General features: G+C 37.5%; 8 protein-coding genes across 8 annotated transcripts; 4 read left to right on the top strand and 4 right to left on the bottom strand.

Annotated features, from left to right (window-relative positions):
• Positions 1–399: 399 nt before the first annotated feature.
• C9374_011050 (uncharacterized protein) lies at positions 400–1,319 on the top strand (the record flags this gene model as incomplete). Its single annotated transcript, XM_044686663.1, has 4 exons — positions 400–631; positions 700–820; positions 904–957; positions 1,016–1,319. 4 exons carry the CDS (start codon positions 400–402, stop codon positions 1,317–1,319), a joined length of 711 nt encoding a protein of 236 aa, XP_044543387.1.
• A 1,349-nt stretch (positions 1,320–2,668) lies between these two features.
• C9374_011049 (uncharacterized protein) lies at positions 2,669–6,274 on the top strand (the record flags this gene model as incomplete). Its single annotated transcript, XM_044686662.1, has 1 exon — positions 2,669–6,274. The coding sequence occupies one exon, from the start codon at positions 2,669–2,671 to the stop codon at positions 6,272–6,274; it is 3,606 nt and encodes a 1,201-aa protein (XP_044543386.1).
• Positions 6,275–6,318: 44 nt separating this feature from the next.
• C9374_011048 (uncharacterized protein) lies at positions 6,319–8,133 on the bottom strand (the record flags this gene model as incomplete). The annotated part of the gene is made up of 7 exons (XM_044686660.1): positions 6,319–6,441; positions 6,499–6,638; positions 6,688–6,695; positions 6,748–6,753; positions 6,949–6,956; positions 7,014–7,197; positions 7,307–8,133. 7 exons carry the CDS (start codon positions 8,131–8,133, stop codon positions 6,319–6,321), a joined length of 1,296 nt encoding a protein of 431 aa, XP_044543385.1.
• Positions 8,134–8,176: 43 nt separating this feature from the next.
• On the bottom strand, positions 8,177–10,000 carry C9374_011047 (uncharacterized protein; the record flags this gene model as incomplete). Its single annotated transcript, XM_044686659.1, has 1 exon — positions 8,177–10,000. One exon carries the CDS (start codon positions 9,998–10,000, stop codon positions 8,177–8,179), a length of 1,824 nt encoding a protein of 607 aa, XP_044543384.1.
• A 171-nt stretch (positions 10,001–10,171) lies between these two features.
• Positions 10,172–11,685, top strand: C9374_011046 (uncharacterized protein; the record flags this gene model as incomplete). The annotated part of the gene is made up of 2 exons (XM_044686658.1): positions 10,172–11,281; positions 11,368–11,685. 2 exons carry the CDS (start codon positions 10,172–10,174, stop codon positions 11,683–11,685), a joined length of 1,428 nt encoding a protein of 475 aa, XP_044543383.1.
• A 125-nt stretch (positions 11,686–11,810) lies between these two features.
• On the bottom strand, positions 11,811–15,428 carry C9374_011045 (uncharacterized protein; the record flags this gene model as incomplete). The annotated part of the gene is made up of 2 exons (XM_044686657.1): positions 11,811–15,190; positions 15,296–15,428. The coding sequence occupies 2 exons, from the start codon at positions 15,426–15,428 to the stop codon at positions 11,811–11,813; spliced, it is 3,513 nt and encodes a 1,170-aa protein (XP_044543382.1).
• Positions 15,429–16,088: 660 nt separating this feature from the next.
• Positions 16,089–16,547, top strand: C9374_011044 (uncharacterized protein; the record flags this gene model as incomplete). The annotated part of the gene is made up of 1 exon (XM_044686656.1): positions 16,089–16,547. One exon carries the CDS (start codon positions 16,089–16,091, stop codon positions 16,545–16,547), a length of 459 nt encoding a protein of 152 aa, XP_044543381.1.
• Positions 16,548–16,660: 113 nt separating this feature from the next.
• On the bottom strand, positions 16,661–17,446 carry C9374_011043 (uncharacterized protein; the record flags this gene model as incomplete). The annotated part of the gene is made up of 1 exon (XM_044686655.1): positions 16,661–17,446. One exon carries the CDS (start codon positions 17,444–17,446, stop codon positions 16,661–16,663), a length of 786 nt encoding a protein of 261 aa, XP_044543380.1.
• Positions 17,447–17,557: the final 111 nt, after the last annotated feature.

Genomic DNA, 17,557 nt, shown 5'->3' with positions numbered 1-17,557 from the left:
TTGTTGTTGCTTCTGCATACTAGTTATAGTTCGTCACTGCACTCACCTCTCACATGATCCACCCTAAGGGTGCACCTGAGAACCCTTCACTGACCGAGATTTAAGATCTTTGTTGGCGCCCTCTCACACGTTTTGAAAGCGCAAATAACAAACCCATAACGGGATAAATTACCGTTAACATCTGTTTTAGGTGCTCTCTAAAAAAATTGGATCAATACACACTAGCTTTCACACGTGATCATCCTCCGAAGAGTAGAGAGAGGAAGGAAGAATTGATAGATCGGACCAGTGGATCGGTGTAAATCGCACGCAATTATTGTTGTTGTTATAATTAACTTTTTGGACGCACAATCAACTAGTAGTAGTAAATTTGGAACAAATATTCTCAAGAAGAAGAAAATGAAATCAGTCGTCCATGCTGCTGTGGGTGCAGCTGCACAGCTTCATCATCATCATGAATCGGAGAAAATGTTACGAGTATTGTTTTTAGGTAATAGTGAAACAGGAAAGACGAGTATCATTGAAAGGCTCGTTTATGATCAATTTGAAGAGAATTACACGCCAACCATTGGCAGTGATTTCTTGACCTCTCAAAATATTGAATACCGAGACGATACATACAAATTACAATGTAAGTTGATATATTGAACAACTTTGTAGATCAACACCAATCACTGCATTTCATGTCACACACTGCAGTATGGGATAGTGCCGGACTTGAAAAATACCAAGGATTATCTGTATCGTTTTATAGAGACATTGACATTGTGTGTTTGGTGTTTTCCGTTACCGACTTGAAAAGTGCAAACTCTTTAAACAAGTATGTGTCAATATTTATTATTAATTATCATCCTTACACTTGAACTGTGCTTTTCATTTTCCTTATTGTGTGCATTTTCATAGATGGAGAGAAGAATTTTTAATACAGGCAGGAATGTCAGTCACTTCCTCATTTCCGTAAGTTTCATGGCACTTGACATTAATATGCTGACACGCTTTATTTTAATTTCCTTAGATTTGTGGTCATTGGAAATAAGATTGATTGTATGAATGATTTCAATAAGAGACACTGTGAAAAGACAATATCTACTGCTAAGTCTTGGTGCGCTCAATTTGGCTACCCCTATTTGGAAACGAGTGCCAAGAGCGAAACCTCTTCAAACCTAGAAACCCTCATCGTTCCTCAAATCATTGAAAAATATGTGTCAAGTGCAAAACTAGAAAATGAAGAGAATGAACATGATGAAAAATTACTTCCAGAAACTGAAGAGGGAAAACAAAAACGCTCTGGCATTTGTGGCAACTGCTCAATTCTGTAAATTGATTCATTTACAACAGAGAGAATTTATCCTTTTTCTCTAAGCATCTAGGCTTACTCAAAATTACAAGTACTGGATTAACTGCCACAAATGACTTGTCAATCTAGTCATGTATAGGAGTAAAGATTCTTCCCATTATCCTCTGTACATACCACAAATGTGAATGGCAATAGGTAGTGCATCACAGTCGTTATGACTTTCTATCAACAGCATTCCAAACAAGTGTCACTAAATAAATTATTGATACCAACCGACACGGCATACCCTTTTAATCAACATGGATGATCATGGTTTGTACTTCAACCTTCAAGTTACTGTCATCCACTGCGTGCTTCACTCCGAAAAAGGATCGACATCGAATTATTTTTGTGTGATAGGACCATTGTTTTCGCAGTGTAAAATTTCACAACGACAATCAATTAAGCAGAAAATGTCAAGTTTGTGCATTTTCCAAAACTGCCAAAGATACATGTTGGACGACGAGAGAATATTCAAATATCAACCCAGTCGTTGATGGTCGTTCTTATAACCACAGAGAATATTTAGACAAATACCATTTTGTGTTCCCTTATTTGTATTTTACATGCACTGGTGGTGGTGGGTAATAAATCGATGGATAGCTACAAATTTTCATCATGACCACGATGAGGATGAGGTGGTGGTACCATGGCATCACCAAAGGGAAGTGGAGATTTCTAATTCCTTTTTCACTGTGTGCTGGAACTAGCCTCACCGCAAAACACTTTTAAATCTTCATTTTCCATCCAACCATGACCGAACCAACCATGGCAGAGTCCTCTTTGGTTTCATGATCAGTACTATTAATCCTCTTGTTCCAGAGGTACCTCCTCCATACAAGACAAGAGTCCAGATTGTACCCTCAAACCCATCACGACCTTAGAACACACAAGAGACTGTCTGCGCGGATAGGCCGACCTATGGAGATGGAAAAAGCGAGCTTGGCGCATTTTTCAAAAATGAATCATTATCCTCTCTCAAGCAGAACGAACCACAACCCTTACGCGTTCTTTTTGAATCTTGACCAAATGGGCAAGTGCACACACGAGCTCGGACTAGCCACTTGAGATGATGAGGATGATACTCTCGTAAAAAACAATCCTCTCTCTCTCTCTCTCTTGATATTGTTCATGAAGTGAGTTGCACGTACGCGTACCACCGGTGCAAAGTCAACAACAACAACGACAACATTGGAATATTCAGTCTCTCTGTTGGGGGAAAATAATCTTGTTGAACAATATTTAAATTCATAATTTCGTAATAGTCAAAGAACAACTTGGGAATCTCATAGAAACAAGCATTTGCTCGTTTATTTGATGATTTTTTCTGCAATGACATTTGACAGTCAGGACCGGCATGGTAGTGATACTACTACATCATCCTCTTCATTAGATGCTACTAGTACTCATACCAATAATAACAACACCATGCAGCAAAATTACCACCTTGATTCTTCTTTACATCAACATGAAACCTCACCACATGCATTCTCCACAACAACGACCAACCTTGATGCGTCAAATCATAACACAAATAATAATAATAATAACAACCATCATCACCACTCTGCCACATCCACCACGCCACTTTTCCAAACAGAAGAAGAAATACAAACTCCACACCACTCGCTGCATGCAGCTCCAGCAATGCGAAATCATGATTCACAACATGAAGAAGAAGAGAATGAATCGACTCCAATAACAACAACAACAACAACCAATAGCAGTAGCAGCAATGATTCAAGGAGATGGTCTTCATCAACGACGACTTCTCAAACTTCCTCTCTCCAACCTTCTTCCTCATCATCAAATCAAGACGAACAAGACGAAGATGATACATCGACATCGACGACAAGTAGTAGTGTGACAACCTCAATATTTGGATATAGTCCTCGAGTACGACAATTTCATACCTCTCGAACTTCTGGTGGGAATCATCAACGCCATTCTGTGAGTTTCTCGAAAGATGCATGGATGAATCAACACATGTTGAATGCCAATCATCATCATCATGTCATGCATGACCATAATAATAATAACAATTCTTCTAACGATAGTCAACCACAATTACCATCAGAAACAACCACTCATGAATGCTCGAACACCACCACCACGTGTTTCCTAAACGATCACAAGACCCAAAAAAACACTTCATGGTCTCAAATGAACAATCAACAAGCAGCAGCAGAAACTACAACAACAACAAACCTCTCGTCGCCGTCTTCTCCTCGAACTTCCGATTCCTCTTCATCTCTGAATTTTCAAAAAAACAATCTTGTTGCTGCATCTTCATCAACACCATTTGGATCAACGGTATTTCCATGGACAACGAAAAAGGGACAATCGGAAAAGCGTCATTTAAAGTTTTTAAAAGATGCACACGTAGAAGAACGAACTTGGAATTCTGGTTTGTCGTCTTCAAAATCTTCATTCTTCTCTCGAATGAATCATGATACGATCAGAAATAGTAATCATTCGCTGTCAACACCGTCACAAAATCTACATGCCACTCATCTCGATTTACAACGACGATTAAGTCAATGCCTTCCCACAATTTTCACAGATTGGAAACGAGTGATTGATTTTCAATCGACTTGCATGTTGGTGTTAATTATTTTAGATTATACATTCATGATCATTGAAACTTGTGTGAAAAAGGGATGGTTGAATGGATTGATTTTAACAACATTGTGTGTGATTGGATTTACGAGTGTGAAATGGTCATTTCTAAGAGATTTACCTCACTATGTAAATGTTAATACTAGTTCGGTGTGGAAAACGATTGGATCTCTGCAAGAGTTTTCAAGCAATAATGTTGGCACTTCTGATAAGAAAATTCCAAAAGATGAATCTTCATGGGTGGCTTGGTTGTCCTCTTACATGCCCAATCGATTTAGCAGTACTCAATTAGTTTTCCTAAATTTGGTATTGTTCACTTCGAAATTCATGTTAGCCGAATCTAAGAGTGTTGTGACGCCTATGAGCTTATTCTCAATAGCCTCCATTGCAGGTTGTAAATATCGAGATTCATTCATTAGAAATCGAAGGGATATTGAATGGCAACAAACTCAATCCGTTGTAGAGAGTGATGAGGAACCTAAACAGATGCCATCTAACGAAACATCGGCAGATCTTGAAGCAGTATTGTGGTCACAAGTACCTTTCTATTACATTGCTCTCCATTACGTGTGTTATATGGCGTACAAAACATTTCAATTTTTCACAAGCACTGAGAAGCCTCTTACTCTTGAAGAAATTTTAAGAGAATTACTCACTTTGGTGGTTGATTACTTCCCTTCCATTTCCATGGTGTTGATTTTTGGTGGTTTTGTCGTATTTGCCAGTGTCTACATTTCCATTGAATATAAGAAATTGACAGACATTACAAAAAAATTGAGTCAAGCATTGGAAGTGAAGAATAACTTTTTGTCACATGTGAGTCACGAGCTGCGAACTCCATTATTATCTTCCTTGGGAAGCATTGAACTCATGAAAGAAACAAATTTGAGTAATGAACAAGCTGGACATTTAGAAGTCATTCAGGCATCGAATAGTGTTTTACTCACTCTCATTGAAGATATTTTCTTATTTATTGATTTGGATCGAGCTCCAAAGAATATGACTCCAATGAATACTAGGAAAGCATCTGATGACAATCCATCAATTGAACACAAATCCACTAGTGAATTGACAAGATTTCAAGAACATAGTTCCGCTTTTAGTATTTCCAAATCCATTTTGACCATATTGGACATTCTCCAAAATTATTCGAACAAATTCCAAATCAAAATAGAATGCTACATTGACGACAGCATCAAATCATTGATCGTCTTTGCCAATCAAACTCGACTCCAACAGTGCTTGTTAAATATTTTAACCAATGCTGTGAAAGCTTCAAAACCCAATGGTGTTGTGGAATTGTATTGTTCCAAAGTAGATCCTCAACCTCAACTCTCAGAAAAACATCTCTCAAGTATGAATCGAGACATGAGAAATGTGGAATGGTTTGAAATTTCGATTGTGGATCATGGAATTGGAATTCCCAAAGACAAACAAAAATCCATTTTTGAACCTTTTCAACAATTACATAATTTAAATGAAGCGATATGTCCTGGAACAGGTTTGGGACTTTGTACTGCAAAGAGAATTGTAGATCAAATGGGAGGATGGATTGATTTGCAATCAGAGCCCAATGTTGGATCGACTTTCACATTGTACTTACCGTTTCAAGTTGAATCCACTCATGGTCCCATCATGGATACCTTTTTGGAAGATCAAGCAACGAGTACAAGTTCTAGAAGTAGTAGTAGTAGTGATGAATTGACACATTTATCTCATGGTACCTACACATCAAGTTCACAACAAGGTCATGAAGGAGGTGAAATGTTGGCTACAGATAGTTCAGAATCATCATCTTTGAGAAATAACAATGTTCTTCCTTCTCTCAAACTCTCAGAAATTAATTCACCTCTTCATAATGCCATTCAGAGACAATTACAAATTCAAGAAAATTATTTGGAGCAATTTGAAAAGACACAACGAACATTTAATGAGTCACCTCGTCCAAAGAGCGCCAATAGCAAAATCATTGTGGCAGAAGACAATTCTATTAATCGACAAGTACTTTTGAAATTGCTATCAAATCTAGGATTTGGACAAGCGGATGCAGTGTGTGACGGACAGGAATTAGTTGAAGCATTTGATGTGAATAAGCATAAACTCATTCTCACTGACATGCACATGCCTAAAAAGAATGGACTCGAAGCTTCACAAATTATTCGACAAAAGTATCAAGATAAGGTGAAGATCATCATGTTAACAGCGGATGCTCTGACGGATTTCTCGACTGAGCAATATATGAGAACTGTTGATGCTGTGTTGTGTAAACCATGCACGAAACAGAAATTGAAAGAAACCATTGAAACTTTTTTGAAATAAAAAAGAATGGTGACTGCCATTTACTTTCATTTGTTGAGACAAAGCTATCTTAAGGACTTTTCATTGGGGATGATTGAGATGTCTGTAAATTTGCAGTAGTGAGACTGAACAAGCAATAATTTTTGTTTGAATTGCATCTCGTTAAATCCTGTTTGGGTGACAATAATCTAAGATGAAGATCATGCGTTATGAATTCGCCATGTTACAAATTGACAAAAACTTACCGAAGTACCACGACCACATAAAACATGTGAAATCTTCTTATCAAATTTGTAGTCAAGAAGAACAAATTGTCTCACAACGGTTTGTTGACTTTGATTGTAAACAGACATTCCATACCCTTCGTGACAAGGTGCTCTTATTCCTAAAGTCGGCGTCATTTCAGTAATGATCAAAACTAGTTTAAAACTTACCCAATTGTCTTTAAAAAAGTCAGTAAATGGTTGTACAAAAATATATCACACAATACATACCCATCACTGTTGAATCCAGAAGCCATTAATGATTACTTCTTACCAAATGAATCAATGTGTGGTGTCTACCTGCAGTCACACGAATTTCTTCACCACATGAAATCACCTCCGTCATTTCATATACTCTTCGCTGAAAACCAAGGCCTAAATTTGAATGAAGAAATTTTATCATTCTTCTAAGTTTTCAATTCAACCACTTACCCAATTGTCTTTAGAAGTTCAGTACATTCAATTTTCACAATTAAAAATTTTCACATGCAACGTACGTACCCATATTGATTATCTCCAACAGCATAAATTCTTGATCCTGTAATAACGATCGTGTACAAGTAACCACATTCTACTCCCGTAATGATATCTTGTGTTGGCATGGAAATCTTACAGAATTTTTCATGAAACTTATCGGTACCAATTTTTTGAGCTAATTGACCTTCAGCGTTAGATCCCAAACTGTTGAAGATTTTTCACAGAAATGATCGCAAGTGATTTCACAGATATGATAGCATTATCATCCATACATGTACTATTGTAATGAAATTCAAATTTCACAAACACGTACCCATAAATTTCATTTTGATCATTCACAACCACAAAATGAGATCTTCCACATGCCAAATATCGAATATTCGTTCCTTCCAATGCTTTACATTTGGTATTCAAATAGGTGAACTTGCCTTTCTCATATGGAAATGTATCTTGTTGTGAAGCTGCCTGTCCAGAAAAATAATAATAAGGATGTTGATTTTCTGCAAGATGTTTTCGTGTCATGATATAAATATCAGTTGAGTTCACAACCATGATTGTGTAATTCAATCCTGATCCAATCAAGGTCACTAAATTTCTCTGATCTTTCAAATTTTTCAAATAAGTGCTATCAAAATGTTTGTCATGACTCAATTTCACACATTTGGTCTCTGATTGAATTAATCCAAATGTATAAATATTTTCTCTATTGGTGACTACACAAACATGATTCGATCCACATGATAAATGGGTAATTTCCTCATTCTTGAAATACTTGACTGGAACTTGCGTAGGAGAATCTACAATAAAAGTTGAAGTCGAAAAATTATTGGTATAATAATAATTATTATTATATCTATGATTATGGAGTCTCATGTGATCTTCTGTAACGGGAAGACCAAATAAATTATCCACATTGAATCCACTCATATACAAACAATTGTCATGAGTCACAAAGGCTGTAAAATCATCACCTGCATCAATGAGTGTAATAAATTTTTGATCTTTTAGAGTTTCTTTGAGACCATGATTGAGAACAAATTCTCTGCTCGGAATCGCATGGCTATTGGATGAGCTAAATAACTGTCCATAGGAATTTTCTCCGCATGTGTAAACGTCGTGTTGTGGGATGGAACGGACCATTATTAGTTTGTGATTTTTTTTTTCGCAGTGACCTGTCAAAAGTTTACAATGAAATAATTTCAAATTGCTGGTCAACAGAAAAGCAAATCCAGCAAAACCATTTCAAATTATTGAGATGTGAAGAGTTTGGTAACAAGGAAGAGGAGGCAGCTCCTTTCACATACTTTCTTAATTCAAGATCATGGAACACTTTTTCAGCCAGCTGTGGATACTGTTTCGAATTTCGTAATTTCGGTGGAAGCATTCGATAGCATTGCGGATTCACATCAAGTATTTGTGAGACAAAATTGGAATCATTGAGAACCAGTTGTTTTAGAGGTTCAATGAACTCTATCATTAAGGAAAGGTTGTAACTTCGGTCTCTGCAAAACTCGAATATAATCTTTCTGCATTCTGGACACAGCTCTTGATTGTTATGGTCATTAAGAATTGGAAAGGCCATAATGAAATAGAATACATTCTTTCTAATCATGTCCACATCTAACACCAACTTCGGATCTTTTTTCACAGTCATCATTTCAACAAAGTAGTTTCGATATTGCAACATGGCTGATATAAACGAATCTTCATGGCGTTCGAATTGTGAACAAATAACTGGAAATACCTCTTTGGTAAACACAAACTCTGGCCTTGTTGGATTATTTGAAAGGAATCGATTGAATTGTTTTAAGGTAATATTGGATAATAAGAAAAGGAGAGTCTTTTGGTCAATGTCATACGTGAGCTTAATGTATTTTCGAATCTGGCTCACATGTCCACAATCAGAAAATGCTTTGATGGCATCCAAATTAATGACTCCGTCACAAATTTTCTCCCATAACGCATCACCATGATCAAGCTGGTGTGATTTAAAGGCAACATAAATCAATTCTGGAGTTTGTCTCAAAGTTAAAGGAAGACAATGAAAAATAGATGGTCTTTCCTGAAGACATTGTTTCACTATTTGATAATCTAGCTCAGCAACAACGTAAGAAGGTAGTTTGGTGATTAATTCAGGGTTTTTTACAACAACCATTGCTACCAAGTCCAAATGTTCTTCATAAAAAGTTTGCGAGCAATTTAGGATGTACCTGGAACTTATTTCTAATAGTTTTGGCATCACTTCTCTTGTTTGTGCAATATGAGGTGGAATGTATTGATGAATATCAGCAATCACATTCGAAACATGGTACTTGTAAGACAGTGATGCGGCTATAGCCTTACACATTAATTCCTTTTCGGAAAATAAATCCTTGTTCGTAATACATCTAAAACATTCCAATCCAAAACATTGTATGGCTTCTCTTTGAGCTTCTTCAGTTTTAAAAATCATGTGATCAACCACTGTCATAGCTTTTGGATGTCGATTTTTAAAGGCCAATTTACAAATTTCTAGATCACTACGAATAGAGGCAGAGTGGACCAATAGAAGCCAGGAACCTTGCTTTGGACGAGAGACCACACTTTTTATCAGCTCTCGGTCTGCTAACCATGTTCTTGGTACATCAATTAAAATCTTTCCTTTAGTTTTGGAAACTAAAAATTCAGCAATGTACATGTTGCTTTCGTACCGGTTGAGTTCTTCTAGTAATTTGGGATTGGGATTAACACAACCATTACACGCCAAAGGATGTGATCTTTGATATTTGTGGTAAGCCATGAGTTCTAGAATGGTCGTTCCGTACAAGAATGCGTAATAAATATCAGTTGATTTTCGTGTTCCAAATTGAGGCAATTCCTCCGTGATGATTCGCTTGGCGTTCAAATATAATTCATAATTTGAAAAAAGAGAATGAAATTTTTGAGATAATAGGATTATTGAAGAATAACATGAAATGGTTAGATAATCAAAAACGGAGAACCATGCAAGGTTGTCCAGTTGAGACATTTTTTTAAGGTTGACCAAAGATGAACTTGATTCTGCAACTCTTTAATAATTCTTAGAGTCTTCCCCAATCTCAGTATCTTCACTTCTAAACGTTCATCCTTGAAATTCTAGAAGTGCATGTTCAAATGAACTTGGAAATCCATACCATCATCATTTCAAAAAAAAAAATTTATGTCGAGCAGTGGCTCCAGTTCTGAATCGCGTTCGGACGAGATGGACTTGTTTGGTGATGTATCGGGTTTAGTTGATGATTTGCAACCATCGGGATCTTCTGTTGTTGTTGATTCCACAAAGGATGAGCCTTTGTTGAAAGAGAAAAAGCTGGTCTACAAGGATATGAATGCTCAAGGCATGAGATCCATCTTTGATCGCGAAGATTATTCTGATTTTAAAATTGTACTCAAACAAATTGGAAGAACCATCTACGTGTACAAGGGAATATTGGCTGCTAGAAGTGAGTTCTTCAAAGCTCTTGTTGAAGGTGGTTTCTCTGAGAAGGATAACAACCAACTTGAAGTAGATGATGAGAGCGAAGAACGGGCGTTAGTGCCATTGTTAGAATTTTGCTATACCGGAGAGATCACCGTTCCTGAGAACGAGGTCCTCAACTATTACTTTATTGCTGATAAGTATCAAGTTGTATCACTCCGATCCAAGTGTGCAGACTTTTTGGTCGGCGGTTTGAAGAGTGAAAATGCTCTGGAAAATTTCATTGAATACTACTCCAAGTTTGAAAGAAATAGTGGCATCGATGATGATTTAACCGATAAGATGATCAAAAGAAGTGTGTTATTTATCTTGAAGACATTCTCAACTCTTTGTAAGAATCCAGAAAAACGAAAAATTCTTCTCTCCATGGATTATGAGATGTTGATGAGATGGTTACGACCATCTGCAGAAGGAAAGGAGATCAAAGGTATCAATTGTGAGCCTTCCACATTTTTGAGATTTGTTTTAGAATGGACCACTCAAGACGTTGCAACAAGATCTCAATATCTTGCCGAGTTGGCATCACTGGAAACAAAACTTGAATACGGATCAGTTCTCATGCTTACCGATGACGGTGGAGAACTACTTTCAATTTACGGGGAGCCAGAGTTTATTTACGAGAAGACTGCTACCGATGTTACTGGATCAAAGATTACCAAGAAAACCTCAAACTATTCCAGTATCTATGTCAACACCATGTTAGGAAGTGTTAATTCAACTGCCATCATTAGATGGAAGGTCAAAATCATTACACTTAACTCATGGATTGGAATGGGTGTTGCCATGAAAGATGTAAGTATTCTTATGAATCTCTTTCATATGATGGAACGATCATTTTGTTCACCACTTGCTGTTCATGAAATTTACTTATCGAATAGGTTGTTGAAAAGAAAAAGCTCACATTCTCGCCATATGATAAACACGGAACATACATGCTTTCTCATAACGGATATATTTGGAATCAATTCATGAAGGGAAGCACAAAATATGAATCTGTTGGATGCTCGTATGGTGTTGGTGACACTGTAATTATAGAACTAATTTGTTCCAAGAAGGAGTTGAATTTCTACAAGAATGACACCACAAACAAATTGGCTACCTTTAGTAATGTCAAGTTACCAGTCTATCCAAGCTTTATGTTGTGCGGGACCGAGAGCGTAGAGTTTTCGTGGGATTTAGAAGAGTCTGAAATTTAAACACTTATCATGATGACTACTAATCGAAAATTGTACACTTTGTTTCCAATCAAACAAAGCAGTAAAGCCAAATGATATGTGTGAAAGCAAGCTTTCATTATTTATTGAAATAAAAGAGAACGTTATTATTGCTTGTTGTTAGATCTGAACATGTAAGGATCAGTTCCTAAGCATCCAACAATATCTTCCAAATAAGACTTGTCAGAAATTCTAGCAAGTTCCTTCTCCACAAAATCAAGTTTCTCATCAATCTTGAGCTTGCCTCGCAAATCCTTGAAATGTGGTTGTTTGGTAAAGTTCAAGAGGTATTCCTTACTCTTTTCAAGTTGTTTCAAAAGCACTTGTTGGCGAGTTGCGAGTCTTTCCTTATACCAGCTACTTTCTACTAACGATTCAAGAGTAAACAATTGTCGGATTTCTGGATCATTAATACTCTTTCCTTCATAGTGTCCATGAGCCATGACATGAAGAACTGCCTTAAGAGGAGGACAAGCTCCTTCAATAGATCCATCTTCAAAGTAATAACGAGCAACATCTCTATAAGTATCCAAAATAATAGAAAGTGATTTGACAAAAACCTCCATCGACTGCTTCTCTGGTTGAAGCATGTCATCTGTGAACACAGAGCCAGGATTGGTAAAGACACGACCAAAGAAGTTTCTCACAAATTTCTTAGTGATACGATAGCCAAGTCTGCTTGCATTCACAACTTTTCCATTATACTCGAAATCGTTCATCTTTTCCAACATTTCATTCTTGATGAGATATTGTGGTTCACGTTCCTCAGGTCTCATTCTACACCAAAGCTCTGGAATGAGAAGGGAAATATCATGGTCCACACGATAGTTAGAACCCAATGTACCAGCGCTTGAGAAGAAGCCATCAGATCCAGTCACCAACATGGAGACAAGAGCAGTGTTCAACTCAGTGATGGGAACAATTGGACAGAAGGGACCCTTTGTTAAGGCACCTTCAGAACCAAATCCTGTGGTTGATGGTGATCTTCCCGTCATTGAACTAATATATTCCATGAATAATTCTGGTAACTCAAAGTAGTGAATTGGATTGTGAACACACAATGGTGGACATCCCTTACTTTCTGGATTGTTTCTTCTTCCAGAAATGACTGCATCTACAGGATAAACCACTGATGTTGAAGGTGAAAGAACTTGATGCAAACGAGTGCACACTTCAGCTAAATAATACTTTCTTGGTTTGGTTAATTCCTCGCTGTTTTGTAAATATCTTGGATTCTTGGAACGTTGATTAGGTCCTACCACTCTGGTATGGGAGGATGCCACACAATAGGTTGGCTTTCCTTCTCTTGCAAACTCTTCAAGAAGATCTCTTTGAGGTTTGGTGTAGGAGAGGAAATTAATATTGTCATCAAGAATTTCCTGAACACCTTGTTGATTCAATGCTTCAAAGTTACAAATGAAAGTGTTAGGGGTGGCCAAATCAGCTTCAGCCTTCTTATCATAACCTCTGATGACACAATCATCTGGTCTTTGGAACAATCTAAACTCGACATTCTTGGAAACCTTGACAGAGAGACCCTTTCGTTGCTTTGCTTGAAGATAGGTGCTTTGCAACTTTTTAACAGGAACTACAACAGATGCAGTAATATCGTCTTCGGTCTGTATCTTGAAAGCAGGAGTGAAGTCTTTTCTTAATTCAAAGGTTCTCCATGAGTTGCTTTCAAAACCAACACGCATGTAATGTCCAACGACTGGCTCTCTGTTATACTTTAAGCTGTTACCGTATGAACCGTTGACCAAGTCGACACTAAACTTTTCCTTCCATTTACCCTCCCAGGATGGCTTGTACAAACTCTTAATAACGAAAAGCAACTGCTTTAAGTATGATGGAATGGAATGTAACCAATGGTTGTATTCGTCGGTAAAGAGTTCGCTTGGGGTCAATAACTTGACAACGCTTCCGAGAGATCTTTCAGAGCTAAGGACTGGACGAGTGTCAACTGTGGATGGGTCCTTAAATCTCTTACTGTAATCCATGTTAATAAGCTTTTCCACTTCCTCGAGATCCTTAACAAAGTTAGCAACAATGACTGGACCTGTAATAATGGCATCAGCAATGGATTTGCTAATTTCACTTTTACCACCGCCACTGATGGTACTTGGTTTGTGACAATAGGTGCCTGTACCAACTGTGCCAATAAGAGAGAATCCTGATTTCTCGCGAATCATTTCGACACGGTATCCTGAAGGGAAGATATAGGTTATAAATGGCTTCAATTTCATTGTGATCTTCTCTCCAGTTTCGTAATGAGACCATGTAATGGTTTGACCGTGCAAAGTAAAGAACGCATCTTCAGGAACATAAATAATGTCTGAGTAAACCTTATCGAGCGCGTAACCCTTCTCTTTTTGGATCTCCATTCTCTTGTTACATCTTTCAATCATTTGTTTGAAAGTATACTGTTCGTCAATGTGGAAATCTTTCAATCTAAAGGTATCTCCCAAGTAGTAAGATGGAAATGCAATTGCACCACCACTATGTTCTTCTTCACAATTACCATACAAATTGCAAGCATAAGTTATTTGTGACTTGACTTCCTTCTTGCAATAGCCAAAGTAATTGTCAGCAATGATGGTCAAAATAACTCCATCGCTGGTTCTTGCAGTGATTTTGAATGCTTCTCCTTCATTGTAACATTCTGTCTCCTTTTCATAACACATGCCTTCTCTCTTTTGTCTTTCGGTAGCTTGTGAAATGTGTGGCAAACCAAGTTCTTTCTTTGTGATCTTGGTCAAATGAGGAGCCAAAATGACACAGCCAGTATGACCTGACCAACGCTTAACATCCAAAGCAGCATCGTTTTCAGTATACCAAGCATGACCAGCATTTCCAAAGATTGATTCAATGAAATCAAGATTAGAAACCAAAGAACCTGGAGCAAAGAATCTACACTCCATGGTCTTTTCCTCAGACTCTCCTGGAACTGCTGGGCTTACGAGTGGACGAAGCATGATTGAAACCCAGCATTTGGCTCTTCTCTCTTCTTCTTGTTGACTGGTATAAGGCAAAACCATGTAAGATTCTGGTGGATGGACAGCAGCTTTCAAGAGGAGAGCCCAAGTGAGTTTTGGAACTTCCTTCTTGTCTGCAGGAATTAACAATCCTCCTTGTGCAATGTGAAAAGATCCTTGTGTGGTTCTTCTGTCGTTAACAGGATTATGCAGCACACCTTGCTTCAGCCTGTAGCTGCAAATTATTTCATTTTCGAAATAATCACCATCCCCAGGAAGTGACAACAATCTTGCCATTCCGGCCCTATCCAACTCCAAAGTATTGGAAGGAAGACGAATGTCATTCATGTCCAAGCTTCCTTTCAAATCTTGAGCATAGGAATCGATAAAATTCTGAATACGTCTATCGATTGGACATTGATAATTTTCTAAAAGACGATTATGTTCCTTGAAAGCATTGAGAAGTGGATCAGTAATTTGCAACAACTTATCAATCTTTCCGAACAATGGAAGACCTGAATGAAAATATCACATTTCCGGAATGGTGTTGTAAAATTTTCATACAACGACAGTATAAGAAAATCAACCAATATATTTGTGCAACCAAACAAAAGCCTTACCTGAAGCAGAGAGTTTCAAATTTACATATTGTTTCAAAGTTTGGTGATCCTCTTCTTGTTTTTGTAAATCGGTATAGTATCCGATCGCTTCACTCAAATCTCTATCATGGAAAAACGAGCAGTGGGTAGTCATTTTGTGTGTGGGTGATGATAATAATTTTGGTAATAGTGAAACTGTGTTCTAAATGATGATAAACAACGTAGAGAGAATATTTGTTAATACAACACTCGGGCACACAATTTGGTTATTCTTTTTGTTGTTGTTTATCGATGAAGACATTCCTTCACAAGAAAAGGCTTTGCAGAAAAAGAAGCCTTGTAAAATTACCATTTTTGATCTTTACTTGTTGATTTTGTAGTTGTTACTTTTTGTGGGCTTGAAATGCATTGTATTGTACCTATTAATACTAGTACGAATGGGTTGTACAACACTGCATCATCTCCCGTGGAGAGTTTGAATTCTCTAAACAAGGCAATAACAGTAGTGGAGATGCTCAAGAAAAATTTTGCCTGTAATTGTGTTGAAAATGTCTTTAATGAAAAAGAATGAAGGCTCAACGAAGGCACGTAATTCATTGAACTACACATTTATCTTAGAAGATTCATTGATTTAATGATTTAACAAAGAGGTCTTTGTGCAAGAGTTTTCTGAGCAACTGAACTGATTTTGGACTCTGTCAGTTCTCTCACTGACAAAATTGAGCTCTCGAACAATGCATGAACCTGGGCAGTGATCTCTTTGGTGCCAATACAACCATCAAATAAGAAACAAAAAATAACCCAGCACATCACCATGCGCAAACTAATTATTCTGTGTCTTCTTGTATTTGTCTTTGTAGCTGTCGCAGCTCTCTCCGTTGATGGAGCTTTAAACGCCTACCTCAACGGTGGAAAAGGCGTCACATTGGCAGTCAAAGGCAAAGGTAAAGGTAAAGGAAAAGGCAAAGGCCCTGGCAAAGGTAAAGGAAAGGGTAAAGGAAAGAGCTTGGGAAAGAAAGGAAAGCATCATGGTAAAGGAAAGAAAGGAAAGAAAGGTAAGAAAAAACATACGAGCAAGAAGAGCCACAAGAAGTCTCATACAAGAAAATGCCTATCCAAACCATGTGCTATTCGTTGTAGTAGCGGTTTGATGAAAAGCAAGCGAGGATGTCAACTCTGCAAGTGTTGTCCTCCTGTGTTGTGCAAGATGTATTGTCGTAAAGGATTTGCCACAGGCAAGAATGGATGCAAGATCTGCAAATGCCAGAAATAAATATCATGATGATCGTCATGCTTTTGGCATAGTTCAGAAATTTTCAAAATAGTTTTTATTAGACGACAATCGTAATATCTGAGCTGTTTGGTATTGAGAGAATCAAGTAATGATTATATATCCTCTAATTCTGCATATTGCTCTTGTGGATCTAATTGAATGTTACCAGAATGAGAAGGCTTCTTAGTATTGTTGCGATTTTTGAAATACCTATATCCAAAATATCCTCCAACAACTCCCACACATGCACAGCAACATACGAGTAAACTCAAAACTACAATTGCTACCACATTTCTCAACATCATGCTGTTATCACCAGGAGCTGAGTAATAGAAAATGAATTCGGGAATTGATGACTCTTCAAGGCTGCATTTTCCATCATAATCAAAAGTTGGAGCCATACATGAAAGAGAATTCAAATTAATGGCTACTTTGACTGTTTCTAGCTTTTCATCATAATGAAATCGCACACAAGCCGATGATGAAATATTTTCAACCTTAATTCCGCACAAATGATACGAGTCCTTAAGGCCTTTTAAGCATGCTGAAAGCAGAATTCGATCAGCAGGTTGAAAAGGAGCACTAAGTATCATTGAATATGAGTTTGGAATTGTCAAATTAACAAATACAAATGTGTTCTCTACGCAATTTTCATCATAGGTTTCAAAATCACCAGTGTGCCATGTACCTGTTTTGAAATCAGAGTACAAATCATTGGGAGATGACGAGTCTCTAGCTTTCTGAATTTCAGTCATAACTTGAGCATAATGGGGGGCGTGGTACAACTCTGCAGACTCTCGCACCAACGTTTTGAGATTTAATCGTGATGATGTTGTTGGGGAAGCGGAGGCCACTTGAGCCGACCTGTACAAGCAGAGAAGTAAGGCAGCCACCATCATTATCAATGTTGTTGATGATCGTGCCAATGATGCAAAATATACCATGGTGGATTTCAGTCTCTAGATAGGCTTATTATTGTTGTTGGAAAAATAGACAAATGCCCAGGTCAC

Source organism: Naegleria lovaniensis (assembly GCF_003324165.1).
Source record: "Naegleria lovaniensis strain ATCC 30569 chromosome Unknown tig047, whole genome shotgun sequence".
Lineage (NCBI taxonomy): Eukaryota > Heterolobosea > Eutetramitea > Acrasida > Naegleriidae > Naegleria > Naegleria lovaniensis.
The sequence above is the reverse complement of the archived record's forward strand: the minus strand, read 5'-3'. Positions and strand labels throughout refer to the sequence as shown.